The sequence below is a fragment of the Lactuca saligna genome, chromosome 4, assembly GCF_052625555.1.
Source record: "Lactuca saligna cultivar CGN05327 chromosome 4, ASM5262555v1, whole genome shotgun sequence".
NCBI lineage: Eukaryota > Viridiplantae > Streptophyta > Magnoliopsida > Asterales > Asteraceae > Lactuca > Lactuca saligna.
Window position 1 is genome coordinate 63501189 of NC_136420.1, and position 16630 is coordinate 63517818.

The following is a 16630-nucleotide window of genomic DNA, read 5'->3' on the forward strand; positions in this document are numbered from 1 at the left end:
ACACCTCCGGGAGTCCACCAGACGTAACTATCAGGGTTGCTAAGTCAGTTGAAGAAGTGATCCATGGTTGTATCGCCAACAAGGTTGAAGTTGGCAATAAGAGGAAATTTGAGGGGTCTTCAAAGTCTGACAAGAGCAACATGTTCTCGAAGTCTAGAAAAAGAGGAGATGAAGAAAAATGGTGCGGGAAATGCAAAAAGAAAAACTCGAAAAAAAGTGGCGAGGAGGTGACATATTTTAAGTGTGCAAATGAATGTACATTCAACAAAAAGCTATGTTATGGATGTAATGAGGAAGGGCACTTCAAACAGGACTACCCAAAGAGGGAAGAAGCTATAAAGCCAAATATTCCACTGAAACATTTTGAGAGATGCGACGAAGAGGTGACTTGCTACAAGTGTGGAAAGATAGGGCATTATGCCAACAAATGTGTATCCAAAAAGAGGGTGAGTTATGAATGTCGAGGAGAAGGACATTTATCTAGGGACTGCCAGAAGAAGAATGAGGGAGCAAAACCAAATGCACTGCCACAGCCAAAGGCAGAAGCATTTTAAATGATCCTTGACGAAGCAGATGACAAAGCGAGGAATCAAGGATGAAGAATTCGTATCAAGTTATAGCTAGTATCAAGAAGTGTAGCCTATTAGAGGCATAGTATAAGGTGAACTTGAACTTTTGTGTAATAGTTTCAAGAATTAATATAAACCCTGGTTTTGTTATCTGATTTGTTGAATGACACCTATCGAAGGATATCGTAAGAGTGGTATCTTGCCTTCAGAATACGTCTGATAAAATAACAGAACGTTAAGAGGAGTACGACACGTCTGAAGTACACCTACGATTGGCAAGACGATGGAACGATTGGTGTAATTCTTGAAGTTATCCCATCGTCTGGAATTTCCATCACCAACCAAGTTGAAGTAGAATTGATGATTGAAGATACGCATGGAAGAAGTCATAGTAGAGTCTAGAAGAATTTTTATGATTAATTGGACACATTAGTATGTGTTAAATTGTTTTATGATTTTAGGATTTGGGGACTGCGAGACAATACTTGGGACGAGTATGAGTAGGTGTGAATAGTAGTAGAGATCTATACTACTGGAAGCACAGGACTCACGCCTGGATCAGGGAAAGTCACAAGGTTACCAAGAAGCTTGTAATTGAGTTCTTTTTTATTCAAGTATGTCATTACCATTGTTTCGGTAATGACTAGTAAGATGGTTGTTATTCCGACCCTAGTGGTCAAATCAAATTGAGTCCGACTATGATGAGAGGTCGTTAGAACACGACCCATCAGTCTGTTACAATGGATAAAGGAATGTATTTATCCTAAGAAGAAGAAGGAGTCACACGAAGGATTTATTTTGTAACTCGAAGGTTACAATTGAAAGTACAACATAGTACGAAGAGCAGATGCAGGATTGAGCACTACCTGCTATCGAGAAGTCCAAGAGTTAGATACTCTTTCGAGAAAATATAGAACTTACAGTTATTACTTAGGATGGAGAGATATCGTATGGAGTCAGTATATGAATCCTGTTTCAATGATGATTTCGGGACGTAATCATTCTAAGGGGGAGATAATTGTAACCCCCGTAGATCCAGGCTAGTCAATTTAGAGACGATAAGCATCAAAAATGACTTTTTGATGGAAGATTATTTAGAAGGATTAATCTTAACAAGTTTTAGTATATGTCACAAGGTTTTCGTGCATATAAAGAACGCCAAAATCCGAGTTATAACGAAGAAGTTATGACCCATCGAAGTTTCGCGACAGAACCGGCATGAACCAGCATGACCCAACGCAACGTAAATAGTGAATTTAAGGTAGATATATATCTATCCTTAGTGATCTAAATGAGAGTCGAAGATTTCTTCGATACTATTCCAACGATAAAAAGACAGACGAAAACGGAGTTCAGATGAAGGAGTTATGAATTTCGAACGGAGTTTTCCTGTCCCGGCCTACTAAAGATAATATATAAGTAATATACTTATAATATATTAAAAATAAAGTCAAAATTATCCAATGGAGTCTAAACGAGAGCTGTAGAGCATAATCTCACCTTCGCGTCGATATAAAGAACGTCGAAAACGGAGTTCGTATGCGAAAATTATGAATTTCTGAAGTTCGGGGCGCGAACCCCGAAGCTGTGTTAGAGACCACGACGTGGCAAGCAGTGCCACGATATGGAAAGTCTCCTGACACCTCCAGGAGTCCCCCATACGCAACTTGCGATGACGCATGCAGTGACGACCAAGCCCACGACGTGGCAAAAGGTGCCACGACGTGGAAAGGGCCAGTTTTGCCCTATAAATAGGTTTGAAGGGCCAGCCGAGTTTGGTTGCTCATTCTCTCATCTCTCTCCCATATTACATCGTTTTACGTGTAATTTTAACCCCCCGAAGCCCCGGTATCACCCCAAGACCCCAAGCAAGTCCCGAAGTCCGAAGATCCCGAGAAGAAAAGAGTTTCCGAGCCGAAGCTCTGCCCGCGAGAAACCCGGTGTTTGAAGTGATCCCAGTTTCACCGAAGAATATCTACTTGAAGAGCCGTAGTTCTGTCTGATCATCTTCTGATCAACTGAGTGTATAGTCCCTTTCATGAACACGATTTAATACAAGTATTGTTTGAATGTATTAAGTATATGTATGGTGTGAGTGTGTGGTTACTTTCTTCTAATGCATAATTATGAAGTTTTTTATACGAAATACATGTTAGGTGTATATTTTGTTGTTATATGTGTGAATGTATATTCACTTTCTTCTATCTCATAGATATGATAATTCTCTATGAAATACGTGTTATGTGTATGTGCCTCATCTGTTGTTTGGAATATGTATTGAATGAGAATGCTATAAAGGTTTTAAACTATGTATAAAAATATATATATTTTTATCTACTAATATGTCGGGTAGAACATGGGTAGATAGTTGTGTGATAAACAGATGAGAGGCCTCGATGTCATTATAATCCAGTCATCTAGCGGAATTTAGATTACGACCACAGACTGTTCTAAACAGTCCAGTGGAACGCTAGCAGGCTCATAACCTGTAGTTGTTAATGAACTTGGGTGTTCATTCGCTGTATTCCGTCCCCCTCATGGTTGCCTTATTTGACTTATATTGCTGAGGAACCCCCGAAGCATGTGTTGTCGCCCCGATTAAATATTCTTAGACTAGGTCCCTTGTGTTAGTTGTCTTAGGGATGTAAAGTGAGAATAACGGGAATGAGTAATTGGGTTATTATTGGTTGATGAAATTAAATTAATTATTTATTGTGGGTTGAAAACCCTATATGCTCACCAGGCTCCCAAGCCTGACCTACTCAGTTTTCATTGTATTACAGGTAATGGCACAAGAGTATAAGTTGGTGGACTTGACGAGAGGTTTTGAATTATAGATAAGTAGTTATAAATAACTGTTGCAAGGTCTATTTTGTTCTGTTTATGCTTTTGGTCTGTATCGGAACATGACATCCCGATGTTTTATTATTTAATGAAAATACATTCTCTTTGAGAAATGTTTTGATAAATGGTTATCATATTTTGTTTTGGGAACAAATTCCGCAACCGTTTTCTTTAAAAGATTTACTCTGATTTTATAAAACAAAGCATAAACAAATCGATCTTTTCTGGCCATGAAATTGGGGATGTCACAATTTGCACATGCATTTATTAAGGCTAACTCTTTGTCTGTGACAATCACATATAACCCAACATATCCAACTTGTGTGGTCCTCAAACAATTTGATGCGCAAGTATAATTTGCCTCTTTCTCTTCATCCATAAGCACGAAAGCTATGGAAAATATGTTGTTTGTTGAAGTGACACCAACAATTTCTAGAAGAGACATGTTATACTTGTTTCTCTTATATATGGCATCTATCATTAAGACTTGTGGAAATGCACGTCATATATTCAATGATGTCTGATGAACAAAAAACATGTTTTCCAACTCATTGGTCGTATCATCTGTTTAAAACTAATCTCTCTCTCTCTCTCTCTCTCTCTATATATATATATATATATATATATATATATATATATATATATATATATATATATATATATAAGCTTAGGTTATTATATTCTAACTAATAATTGTGTGATTATATGAATGATTGTGGACTAATCATTTTACTTATTTTTGGAAAGTGAATAATACATATTATTAAATTAAAGATAATTAAAAAAATACCATCTAATTTCATTCTAAGGGTATTTTAGTCGATTAACTTAAATTTAAAAAAAAAAAAAAAAAAAAAAAAAAAAAAAAGGAAAATTGCATATGTTAAGGGAAAATAGATTCTATTAATTTTAAAAATCTGATTGTAAGAATGATAATTCTCCTAATTCGGATATTCTGACAGAATATGTTTATCACTATATTGAATAATAACAAAAATACTTGAACCATACAAGAATACACATTCTGACATAATATATATTTTGATTTTATGAACTTCTTAAAGAATAACAAAATTTTGGATACAAATTAATTTTTTTCATTACATTCTTAGAAAAGAAAACTTTTTATATAATATTCTATGATAATGTTACACTTATTAATAACAAAGAAACACAATATATACATTATTCTACCAAAAATATACTGTTAGATATAGTTTTTTCCTTATATTGTATATTATTCTGCCAGAATAATACATTCTTTTTGGAAGATTGGTGGTCATTGTTCATCTTCATACCATACAATGTTATCCATTCTTTTTGAAGTATATGAATTCAAGATTCTATTATGACAGAATCGGAAGTCAAGATTCCATTCCAGTGAATGTTGTAAGGTTCACATGTACTCTGTATTGCTTCGATATCTCTCATTTCGTTCCCAACCAATAAAACAAGAACATTCTTGTTCTTGATTTCAGGTATACCTGCAAATGAGAAATACAACCACGTCAGTAATTAGGAACAAAACATTGTCCAATAGACTAATACTTTCAAATGCTAGTTTATTATGAAAAAAAATCATTCATTAGATTGCAAAAAAGGTTAAATTATTATGAAAAAAATCATTCATATGTAGTCTCTAGTGTCACTGTCATTTATTCAAACAGTACTTAATGCATCTTGATCATTTTTTTGAAACATATACAATCTAGAGCAACCTAAAAGCTGCCAATGCCAAACTAGAATCACTAGTATGTTAATACTCATTACTGGATAGACTAGAATGTTTACAAATACAAAAGATTTGGAAAAAGATGGTGGTGATTGATATAATGTCCTTTTTTCCCTCATATATGTGTTCGTTTAAAAGTATGACTGGATAGACCAATCATGATAATCTTGTTGGCTTGTGATAACATCTCGAACCCTAATCAATTCATTCAAGTAGCTATTAACCCCCAATTAGATAATCATATATAATAGAAAAATCAAAACTGAAAAGTGAAATTACAAGCATATTACAGTTTCAATGACAGCAGAATAGCATCAGAACATCAAAATCAATGGTTATTTAGCAATGGACAAAACTTAACTGAAAATAAAGATTAAAGAAGGAAGAAGATGGTGAAGAATAGCAACGTGCAACACTTCAATGAAGCGATTCTGTGACTTAGTGAGACATCAACACAACAGAAGAGTAGATTAGTAGAAGAAACGATTGGAGAAGGCTTAGCCGCTTACAATCGAGAAGACGATGCTTTCTTTCCCCCCTTCACACATCACCATCAGAGCAGGAAGAGGGCTTCACGGATTCTTCCCATCTTCACTGCTTCGGCCTCGTCGATTCCGGAGACGACCTCCTCGCAAATCGATCGACCAAATGTGACCCTTTGCACCCCCTTATTGCGTTTCGTGTTTCCCTCTCATTGTATTCCATTTGTCTGCCTTCTTCCATCTTTATCCGTTAGTCAGGTGATGAACACGATGACGGTTGTATATAAGAAAAGAAATTAGGTTAAAAGTGAATGCTAGCATGATTATAAGGACTATTTGTGGAAGCTATTTATCAAATTACTTAAATACCCTTGTTTATTTATTTAATTATTTAAATTGTTATTTAATTTTGATTGACTCACATTTATTCATATAATCACACAATAATTAGTTAGAATACCTAAATCTCTCTCTCTCTCTCTCTCTCTCTTTATATATATATATATATATATATATATATATATATATATATATATATATATATATATATATATATACTTTTGATTGCAAAAATTCGAATACAACTTTCATTTTGCTTCAACTTGAACACATTTTTTATCGATATTTTTCTCATGCATTATAAATGGTGTCTATTGTACTTACATTATGTTCATTTTGACTCTTCAAGTTCGAAAGAATATTACGTTGAGGGACATCATTATCTATCATGTCTTTCACCATACGACACTTATCTTTAATCAATTGTTTTGCAAATGTATGACCCTCCGTATACATTATAGAGTCATGAATATGTCTTATAATAATTTCTGACCAATTCTAAGGGACAATATATTTTGTTTATCCTCGTATTTCTGCCAGATGCATTTGTACCTCTATAAACACCATTTCGATCACAAACGAAAATGACTTTTGAAACATAGCCACTTTTTGTTTTTGATCTCTTTGTAATGACCACATATCCGAGAATTCGTGCTACATTGTCAACCCATTCCTTTAAAATTTCACGAGTGTTACACACCTGACAAATAAAATACATAGTTGGTCAGTTTGAAAATAGTCTCAACGTATTAATATACTAATACTATCTAGAAAAAAAACCTGATTAGTTTGAAAAATCACCATATGATTCAATAGTTGTAGATATATTGATTTACACAAAGATATGAGATATGAAATTTTCGAATGATTTCAATCGATTGATCGATAGATCGTATTATATATACGTAATAATAGAATAAAACAAAACATCAAATCAATTTTTTATTATTAAAGATAAAGGTAAAAAGACATCAAATCAAATAATAATAATAATATTAATAATATTATTATTATTATTATTATTATTATTATTATTATGACAGAGCTAGGAAAGTGCTTAAGTTTATGTTTCTCTATGTTTTTTGGATTTAATAGGCAATAACTCAAACATTGAAAGTATTCTTGTATGCGAATATACAACGATGGGTTTATCTACATATTTTCTTATAGCTTATATATAGAAAGTTAAATTTATTGTAGTTGGTAAAATCATGTTGAAAAAAAATGTTATATAATAATAATAGTAATATATTTATTAAAAACAATGGAAATAGAAAAATGACAAAAAAAAAAAAAAAAAAAAACAGTTCAAATGAAAAAAATAATATTATGTATTTGTTAAAAATATTTAAAACAAAAAAACAACAAAAAGACGAAAAATAGGAGTAGGAACTTTGTAATTTTTCATAAAGACAACAAAAAAACAGAAAAATAATAATAATAATAATAATAATAATAATAATAATAATAATAAAAAAGACAAAAAAAATAATAATAAACAAAGTATGTCAAATCAATTTGGGTTAAAGACAAATAAGAAAGATAAAAAATAGGGATGCAAGTAGGAATTTCAAAAATTTAGAGAACATACATCAACACCAGTTTGAAAAATAGTACCCAAAATTAAATAATAAAACAAAAGCCTTTGTAGAATAGATGGAATAGGTGCTACTCTATTATTTTGGTTTTTGGAAGTCACGGTGTTGGAATCTTCATACACACATTTAGATTTAATCGGGTTAATAACACAAAAACCATCAAGTCGTTATTTGAAATTAGCCCTGAGTTTTTTTTTTGTTCAACAAAAGCCATTATTTTTTCAAAAATGTTTGATGATCGACAGGTGCCCCTTGCAAAAGCAACAAAAGGGTAAATGAAGGCCATAGGTTTTTAAACTCAAGTGTTTGAGAAGAGTGGAGGGACGCCTCATCCGCTAAACCAAAGCCTATTTTGTTAAAATGCTTTCTTTTTTATTATATAACATGTACCTAAACAACTAATTACATAAAAAAAGATATTTCTACATATAAAATACTCTTTTATACATATAAAAAAAAATACGTTTTCATACATGTAAATAGATAAAAAAAATTGTTTTATTCACATAAAAATATGTATTTATGTAAATAAATACAAAATGTATATATTCATAGAAAAATATATATTTAGAGATGAAAATACGTTTTTTATACTTGAATATATCTAAAATACATTTTTATACATATAAATACATTAAAAAGTGTAAAACACACACACACGCATATATATATATATATATATATATATATATATATATATATATATATATATATATATATATATATATATATATATATATATATATATATTACAATTTTTAATGTATTTATATGTATAAAAATGTATTTTTCATATAAAATATATCTTCTTTCAAATAAATACATGAAGTATAATTTTATACATTAAAAGTATGTATTTATGTGTATATTTGTATACATACATATTTTATGTGAATATGTTTATATGTAAAAAAAAATGTATTTTGTCTATTTATTAAAAAGAAATACGTATTTAAATTCATAAAATCTTTTTTATATGTTTATGTGCATAAAAATATTTTATATATAAAAGGGAAAATGACATAAAAGTCCTCAACTTTTAACAAAAATATCGGTTTTACCCTTGGACGTGTTTATGTCTAATAAAGCCCGAAGTTTTGTTTAATTTGTTCATTGTTACCCTTGTAGCCGGTTTTCAGGTAACCTACTTGTTGCCTAATGCCAGTAAAGTCTTTAAAATTTTCAAAAATGTTCGGAGTTACCACTAAGTTTTTAAAAAATGTTCGAATTTACCATTATATTGATTGTTATTATTAGAGCTAATGTCATAAAAACCCTCAAGTTTTCAGAGTTTTGTCGGTTTTGCCCGAAGTTGATTTTTATGTCGGTTTGTACCCTAACATTTTCCAAAAAATGTTCGATTTTACCCTTTTACCGGTGATAACATGTTTTTCAGGTTACTATTATATTAAATTCGCAAAAAAAAAAAAAAAAAAAAAAAACCCTTAAGTTTACCCATTTTTATTTTTGCGTTTTTACACTTAAGTTTATAATTTTTTTTACACTTTTACCCTAAGTATTTTTTTTCATAATATACGTATTAATGCAAAAAATTTGTATTTATATACGAAAAATTGATTAATTAAATATTGTATTTATATTTTTTAATGTTATATATAGATAAATATTTTTGTATATAACATTAAATTAAAAAAAAAATCGTGTATAAATATAATTTTTCTGCATGAATTCCATGGTTGTCAAAATCGCGATCCTGATCGTAGGATCGTACGATCCTACGATCCTATGTATGAAAAACGATCTGGATCGTAAAATGATCGTATTTTGGGTAGGATCGCAGGTAGGATCGTAGGATCGAGATCCGATCCGATCCTACCTTCCTTTAATTTTTTTTTTCAAATGAATTTTTTTTACCATTTTATGTCTTTTACCCTTTACCAATCTACCATTTATCATTTTTATTGTGACTTATAACTAATATTTTAAAGTTTTTATAACTTTTGAACGAACAATTAAATGTTTGAAATATTTTTTATGATTAATATTATAAATTAAAATTATATTCTATTTTGTGGGATCTTAGGATCTCGATCCCGATCTTACGATTCCGATTTTGCAAACCCAAAAACGATCCTAGGTAGGATCCCGATCTTGACAACCTTGATGAATACATATAATATGAAAAAAAAAATACAAATGGTAAAAATGTAAAAAAAAAAAATATAAACTTAAGAGTAAATTACACAAATGGTCCCTATGGTTTAGGTTAATTTGCGCGTTTGGTCCCTAACTTATTTTTTTAACTCGGAAGGTCCCTATTGTTTGTTTTTGTTACACACTTGGTCCCTGTCTTACCTAAAAAAACTATTTTGTCATTGATTTTTTAATTTATTTAAATAAACACACCACCAACTTCATCCATCTCATCTTACCTTACCTACCCTATCATTTTCCCTACTTAAATAATAGTCTTTTTAGGTAAGATAGGGACCAACGGTGTAACAAAAACAAACAATAGGGACCAATGGCGTAACAAAAACAAATACTAAGGACTTTCCAAGTTAAAAAAATAAGTTAGGGACCAAACGTGTAAATTACCCCAAACCATAGGGACCATTCGTGTAATTTACTCTAAACTTAAGGGTAAAAACTTAAAAAACTATAAACTTAAGGGTTTTTTGCGAAGTTAATATAATGGCAACCTGTTATCACCGGTAAAAGGGTAAAACCGAACATTTTTTGGAAAATGTTATGGTAAAAAGGGACATAAAATTCAACTTTGAGCAAAACCGATAAAATCCTGAAAACTTGAGAATTTTTATGACATTAGCCCTTATAATAATAATAATAATAATAATAATAATAATAATAATAATAATAATAATAATAATAATAATCAAGGTAAGAGTAAATCCGAACATTTTTGAAAAACTTTAGGGTAAATCCGAGCATTTTTAAAAATTTAAGGGTTTTACTGGCATTAGGTAACCGGTAGGTTATCTGGAAACCGGTGGGTTATCTGTAAACCGACTACAAGAGTAAAATTAAACAAATTAAACAAAAATTCAGGCATTACTGGACATAAAACACGTACAAGAGTAAAACCGACATTTTTGTGAAAATTTAAAAGCTTTTATGTCGTTTTCCCTATATAAAGTTATGTTTTTTGTTTATATGTTTACTGTACGAATGAGGATAATTAAAAATAAAGGGGACCACATTAAGTAATTTGTCTTCAATCGAGCTTACTTTAAGAGGGTGTTTGGTTAAGCTTATTTGAGCTTATTTTAACTTATTAACGGTTTAAGTTCATTTTTAGCTGATTACCAGTTCGTCACCGGTATAAGTTAAAAATAGTTTTTGGGAAAAAAATAGTTTATAGGTGTCATACCGGAAATAACTAAAGATGTATAAGTCGTCTTAACTTATTAGTTTATAAGTTATAAACTATAAGTTGAAAAATATTATGAAAAGTCATAAATTTAATCAAACACCCCTAAAACTAAGAACTATGGTCACAAGATATTACTAAAAAAGTCACATCTTCACACTATCACCACAAATCCTTGAAAATTATCACCAATCTACGTCATCAATATATTTTTATTTTTTGGAAATTGATGGTTTAAAAATAAAAATATATATTTTTTTAAATGTCAATACTCAAATTTTGACCATTTCCTCTGTGAACAAGTATAGAACAAAGCAATGGACAAGACAACCATTACTATGTGATGTGGCGTTAGTTAATGGAAACCCTCTATGTAGGAGTCTATGTGTAAAAGTCTCACCATACCATATAACTAGCCAAAGGCTACGGGGAGTGGTCACACCCACCCCTATCGGAAAAGTGTTGCTACATGTGCGTCACATCAGTTTCACACCAAACCCATCACCACCGCCACTAAACATTGGAAATGGTTACCACTCCACAATATTCTTTTTTATTTTTATTTTTATTTTTATTTTTGTAGCATTAAATTAATTAAAAACATAATTTATAACATAAATATATATACATTTTGAAAACATAGAAAAATAAAACCACCCCAAAGTATTCTCTTTTTTTATTTTTTTTGTTTTTGTAGCATTAAATTATTTAAAAAACATAACTTATAATATAAATATATACATTTTAAAAACATTGAATAATATACAACTATATCCGTCATGCATACATTATACCTACACCTACCCTTATGTTCATGCACACCAATGTCAACCCCTTAAAAACACACACACACACACATATATATATATATATATATATATATATATATATATATATATATATATATATATATATATATATATATATATATATATATATATATATATACTTTTCGGCAAATTAAAAAAAAAAACACAAAGTTTGAGTTCGTAAGCAGTAAGTAAAAATTTGAAGTATATGAAATGTTTTTTTAAGTAAAAATCGTAATAAATAAACAAAAATCAATAATAATGTATTTTGATCATATTATATAAGTACTTTTCAAAGTTCATTCGACAAATATACAACTAAAAAGAAAATAGATTTCATTACCCATATTATTTATTTTGTGTCCTTCGATATATTTTCCATAAAATAAAATTTTGCCATGTTTTTCAACATGCCAATAGAGAATTTTAAAACATATCGTTTTTAATAAAAAAATACATTAGTTAGAATATATTATATTAATAGTACATACATGTGTTTTTTTTTTTCTTTTTGAAAGAAACTTCATGCAAGGGCCGGTAGGCCAATTAAATAGTGTTAAAAGAATAAACTAACAAAGGGAAAATTTTATATTTAAAGGCATCTGCTCGGCATATTCATCCACCGCTCATTTCTTTCCGATCAAAATCTATAGCAATTAGCAAGAACTTTTTGCTTATCCGGCCATCAAAAACCATGGCAAATGTTTCAGAATTTGTCCCCAGGTAATCTTATTTCTTTTATAATAAAAACATAATATATATATATATATATATATATATATATATATATATATATATATATATATATATATATATATATATATATTTCAATACATCATCATTATTATAAATATAATAATAATAATAATAATTATTATTATTATTATTATTATTATTAATATTATTATTATTAGTTACTACTACTTTGGTTGTTATACATAATACATACACATTCATACAAATAATAAATAGACATACATAAATAAATATGAGTAATGCGTGCAAAATTTAGTACCCCCTAAACAGTTAGTAAATTTCTGCAAAAATTACTTAGATGTATGACATTCAATAATATTTGGAAAGATGATACATACAGTCCCTCTACGGCAAGTTTTTATATTAAAAACTGTTCTTAAGTAAATATAAAATCTTGTTTGCGAAATTTCAATTTAAAACAGTTCCAAAATTTTAAGCTCATATGATTTTGATCGGTTTTATTCAAGGAATGTTTAAATAATGCTCGCAAGTCACAGGTGATTATTTCTAGTTTTTTCTCGAATTCTGATAAGACCACCATCAAAATGTATATTCATCACAAATTACAAACTTATTAGTGAGATTCTTCGCAAAGCAATTAATCTTAATTAAAAAATTAACAAATTAACCCAAAATTTATAAAATTTATAAAAGATAGAACTTCGTTCTTATATAAAGATCTTTACATTTCACAATAAAAATAATGTAGAATAAAGTTCGATCGGTTTTCTAAATCTTTTTTAAGGTTAAAAGTAAAATAAAAATACGAGTAGAATCATTCAACTATTTTCATGATAAGCATTTCACTATGAGAAGGATTTTATTATCAACACTCATATAAACTTAGATCTAACGGTTGTTTAGATGGTTTTCAAGATATAATGGTCGACGCAAGGATGATAAAAACTATGCTTTTCATGAGATAGAATTTCGATGTAGGATCATCAAAACTATGTTGTACTCATATATCTGGATGCTTCATTTATATTTTTCTTTTAACAATTTAAAGAAATTAAACTAAGATTGTGAGTAATCCATAAACAATTCATTCTTGTAACGCTGTTTAATTTTTCTTTAGGTTGTCAATGAAAGTAGCAGTTGTCACTGGTGGAGCTCAAGGAATCGGTGAGGCAACGGCAAGACTATTCATAAAACATGGAGCCAAAGTCGTGATTGCTGATATCCAAGACGACTTAGGTCAAGAAGTTTGTAAAGATATTGGTCTTGAAAACGCTTTGTTTGTCCATTGTAACGTGACTGTTGAATCTGATGTTGAAAATGTCATCAACATCACACTTGCCAAATATGGTAGGTTGGACATAATGGTCAACAATGCAGCCATTGTAGATGATGGAAAGCTCAGTATTCTCGATAACGATATGTTAGATTTTGAAAGGGTTATGAAAGTCAACGTTACCGGCGTGTTTCTAGGAACAAAGCACGCAGCTCGAGCCATGATTTCAGCTCGGAGAGGCAGCATTATTAATTTGGGAAGTGTGTCTGGGAGCGTTGGAGGAATCGTTTCTCATGCTTATTCGACTTCAAAACATGCGCTTGTGGGTCTAACTAAGAATACAGCTGCCGAGCTTGGCCAATATGGGATTCGTGTTAATTGCTTATCACCTCATTTTATCCCTTCACCTATGGCTACAAATTATGTAAAAGATTACCCTGATAAATACTCAAAAGTTTATTCGAACCTCAAAGGGATCTTGCTGAGTATAGAAGATGTTGCAGAAGCTGCTCTTTTTCTAGCGAGCGATGAGGCCAAGTACATGAGCGGGCATAATCTAGTACTTGATGGAGGGTTTACTGTTATTAATCCAGCTTTTGGTCTATTTGCTCGAGCTTCCCCTATCGAGTAACTTTGATATGTAGACTTGTTCTATTTTGATTTGGTTAAGATTATAAGTCATGTGTGTGTTAAGTGTAGCGCTTCTAGTATTATAGAGCAATCCTCACTAATTCCTTATGGAAATGCTCTAAATAAATGTAGCATTTTTGTATAGTAAGTTCTCCATGGAGATTTATAATGTTCTTTCTGGTCCTAGGGTGTAGCTGTTCAATGTCTAAGGATTTCGGATCTTTTTGTTTTTTTGTTTTAATATTATTATTCTTTTAACACTAAAAAGGAAACGGACCTATGCACACGACACTTTCCCGACGAAAAATGTCGTCGCTAAAAGTATCCCTATGCCGACGACTTGTTGTCGCCATAGGTTTAGCGAACTTTGACTTATTTAATTTGACTAGGACCCCTATGCCGACGACAAGTCGTCGGCAAAACTCTCGCGGGAACGATGAAAATAATGGCGGTATTCTTAAATTCAATACCGACAACTTGTCGTCGGTATACGCACCAAAAAATATAGTTTCCATTTATTTTTAATCCATGTGTTAGAAAAGCAAAACGATGTAGTTTTGCGTATTCTATACTGACAACATGTCGTCGGCATGACAAGTGGCGATCCACATCACAAGGCTATCCCGACGACTTGCCGTCGCCATAGGGTTTTTTTTTTGTTTGTTTGTTTTAGCAAAATATTGTAACGATAGCATTTCAGCAAAAGAAGAAGAAGGAGAAGACGATTATGACAATGATGGTTGATGTTTTTTTAGTATTATAAACAATGTTAGTTAACTACTTATTGTAATATTAAACTTGAATTTGATGTTTTGAATTTGAACAATGGTACCTAGTTAATGTATTTCAGTTTATATATGCTGCAATGTTTTTGGGATTTCTTAAACATGCAGGAATGGTAATGTACAAAACCTATAAAGTTAAAAAACAATCAGTAGCTATACCGACGACAAGTCGTCGCTATAGGTCCATAACCGTTAACTAATAAAACCCTATAGCGACAACATAGCGTCATAATAGCTTCAACCTGTCGCGACGACTAGTCGTTGCTATAGCTGTCCCGATGACATGTCGTTGCCACAGGGTTCTAATAAAACTTTATTTTTTCCCTGAAAATATCGTTGACAAAATCTGTACCGACGACATGTTGTCGCAATAGAGCACGCTATATCGGCGACATCTATGCCGACGACTTAACAGACCTATGCCGACACGCCTGTGCCGACGACCCTTTCCCGATGACCTTTTCCCGACGACTTGTCGTCGCCATAAGTTAAAAATAGTTTTTGGGAAAAAATAGCTTATATGTGTTATACTGGAAATAACTAAAGATGTATATGTCGTCTTAACTTATTAGTTTATAAGTTATAAGTTATAAGCTATAAGTTGAAAAATGATTATGAAAAATCATAATTTTAGTCAAACACCCATAAAACTAGGAACTGTGGTCGCAAGATGTTACTAAAATAGTCACATCGTCACACTATCACACCATAAATTGTTGAAAATTATCACCAATCTACATCATCAATATATTTTTATTTTTTTGGAAATTGATGGTTTAAAAATAAAAAAATATATTTTTTTTAAATGTCAATACTCAAATTTTGACCATTTCCTCTGAAAAAGTATAGAACAAAGCAATGGACAAGACAACCATTACTATCTGATGTGGCATTCATTAATGGAAACCCTCTATGTAGAAGTTTGTATGTAAAAGTCTCACCATATAATATAGCTAGCCAAACATGGTTTGGTCTTAGTACATACCCACACTGACGCCCCTATACCTACCCATCATACCTCCTTTCTCACCCCCTCCCCTAACACACAAACAACTTTACTCCATTATTAGTCTACATACAACTATATCCATCGTACATACATTATACCTACACCTACACCTACCCTTATACTCGTGTGTATATATATATATATATATATATATATATATATATATATATATATATATATGTTGAGATTAAATTAACCTTTAATCTATAAAGATCGATTAGATCTTGAACAAGTATATAAACAAAAACAATATGAACGCAATAAAAAGAATAAGTCAAGATGGAATCAAACGTGTCGAATGATTAAACAAAATCCTCAGAAGAGCTCGATTAAGAACATCAACTGTAGAGGATTGGAAGGTTACAGGAATGATCAAAGAAACCTGTTATCGTCTAGATGTATCGCTGTTTTCAGATCTCTAAAACCTTAACCTAATATGCATGCAAGCGTAAACTTATATACAAAACATAAAAGGTTCACGGTTGGACAGG

General features: G+C 30.8%; 1 protein-coding gene across 1 annotated transcript; it reads left to right on the plus strand.

Annotated features, from left to right (window-relative positions):
- Nucleotides 1-12316: 12316 nt before the first annotated feature.
- LOC145042005 (secoisolariciresinol dehydrogenase-like) lies at nucleotides 12317-14586 on the plus strand. The gene is made up of 2 exons (XM_078990289.1): nucleotides 12317-12448; nucleotides 13560-14586. Exons 1-2 carry the CDS (start codon nucleotides 12420-12422, stop codon nucleotides 14344-14346), a joined length of 816 nt encoding a protein of 271 aa, XP_078846415.1. The 5' UTR covers nucleotides 12317-12419; the 3' UTR covers nucleotides 14347-14586.
- Nucleotides 14587-16630: the final 2044 nt, after the last annotated feature.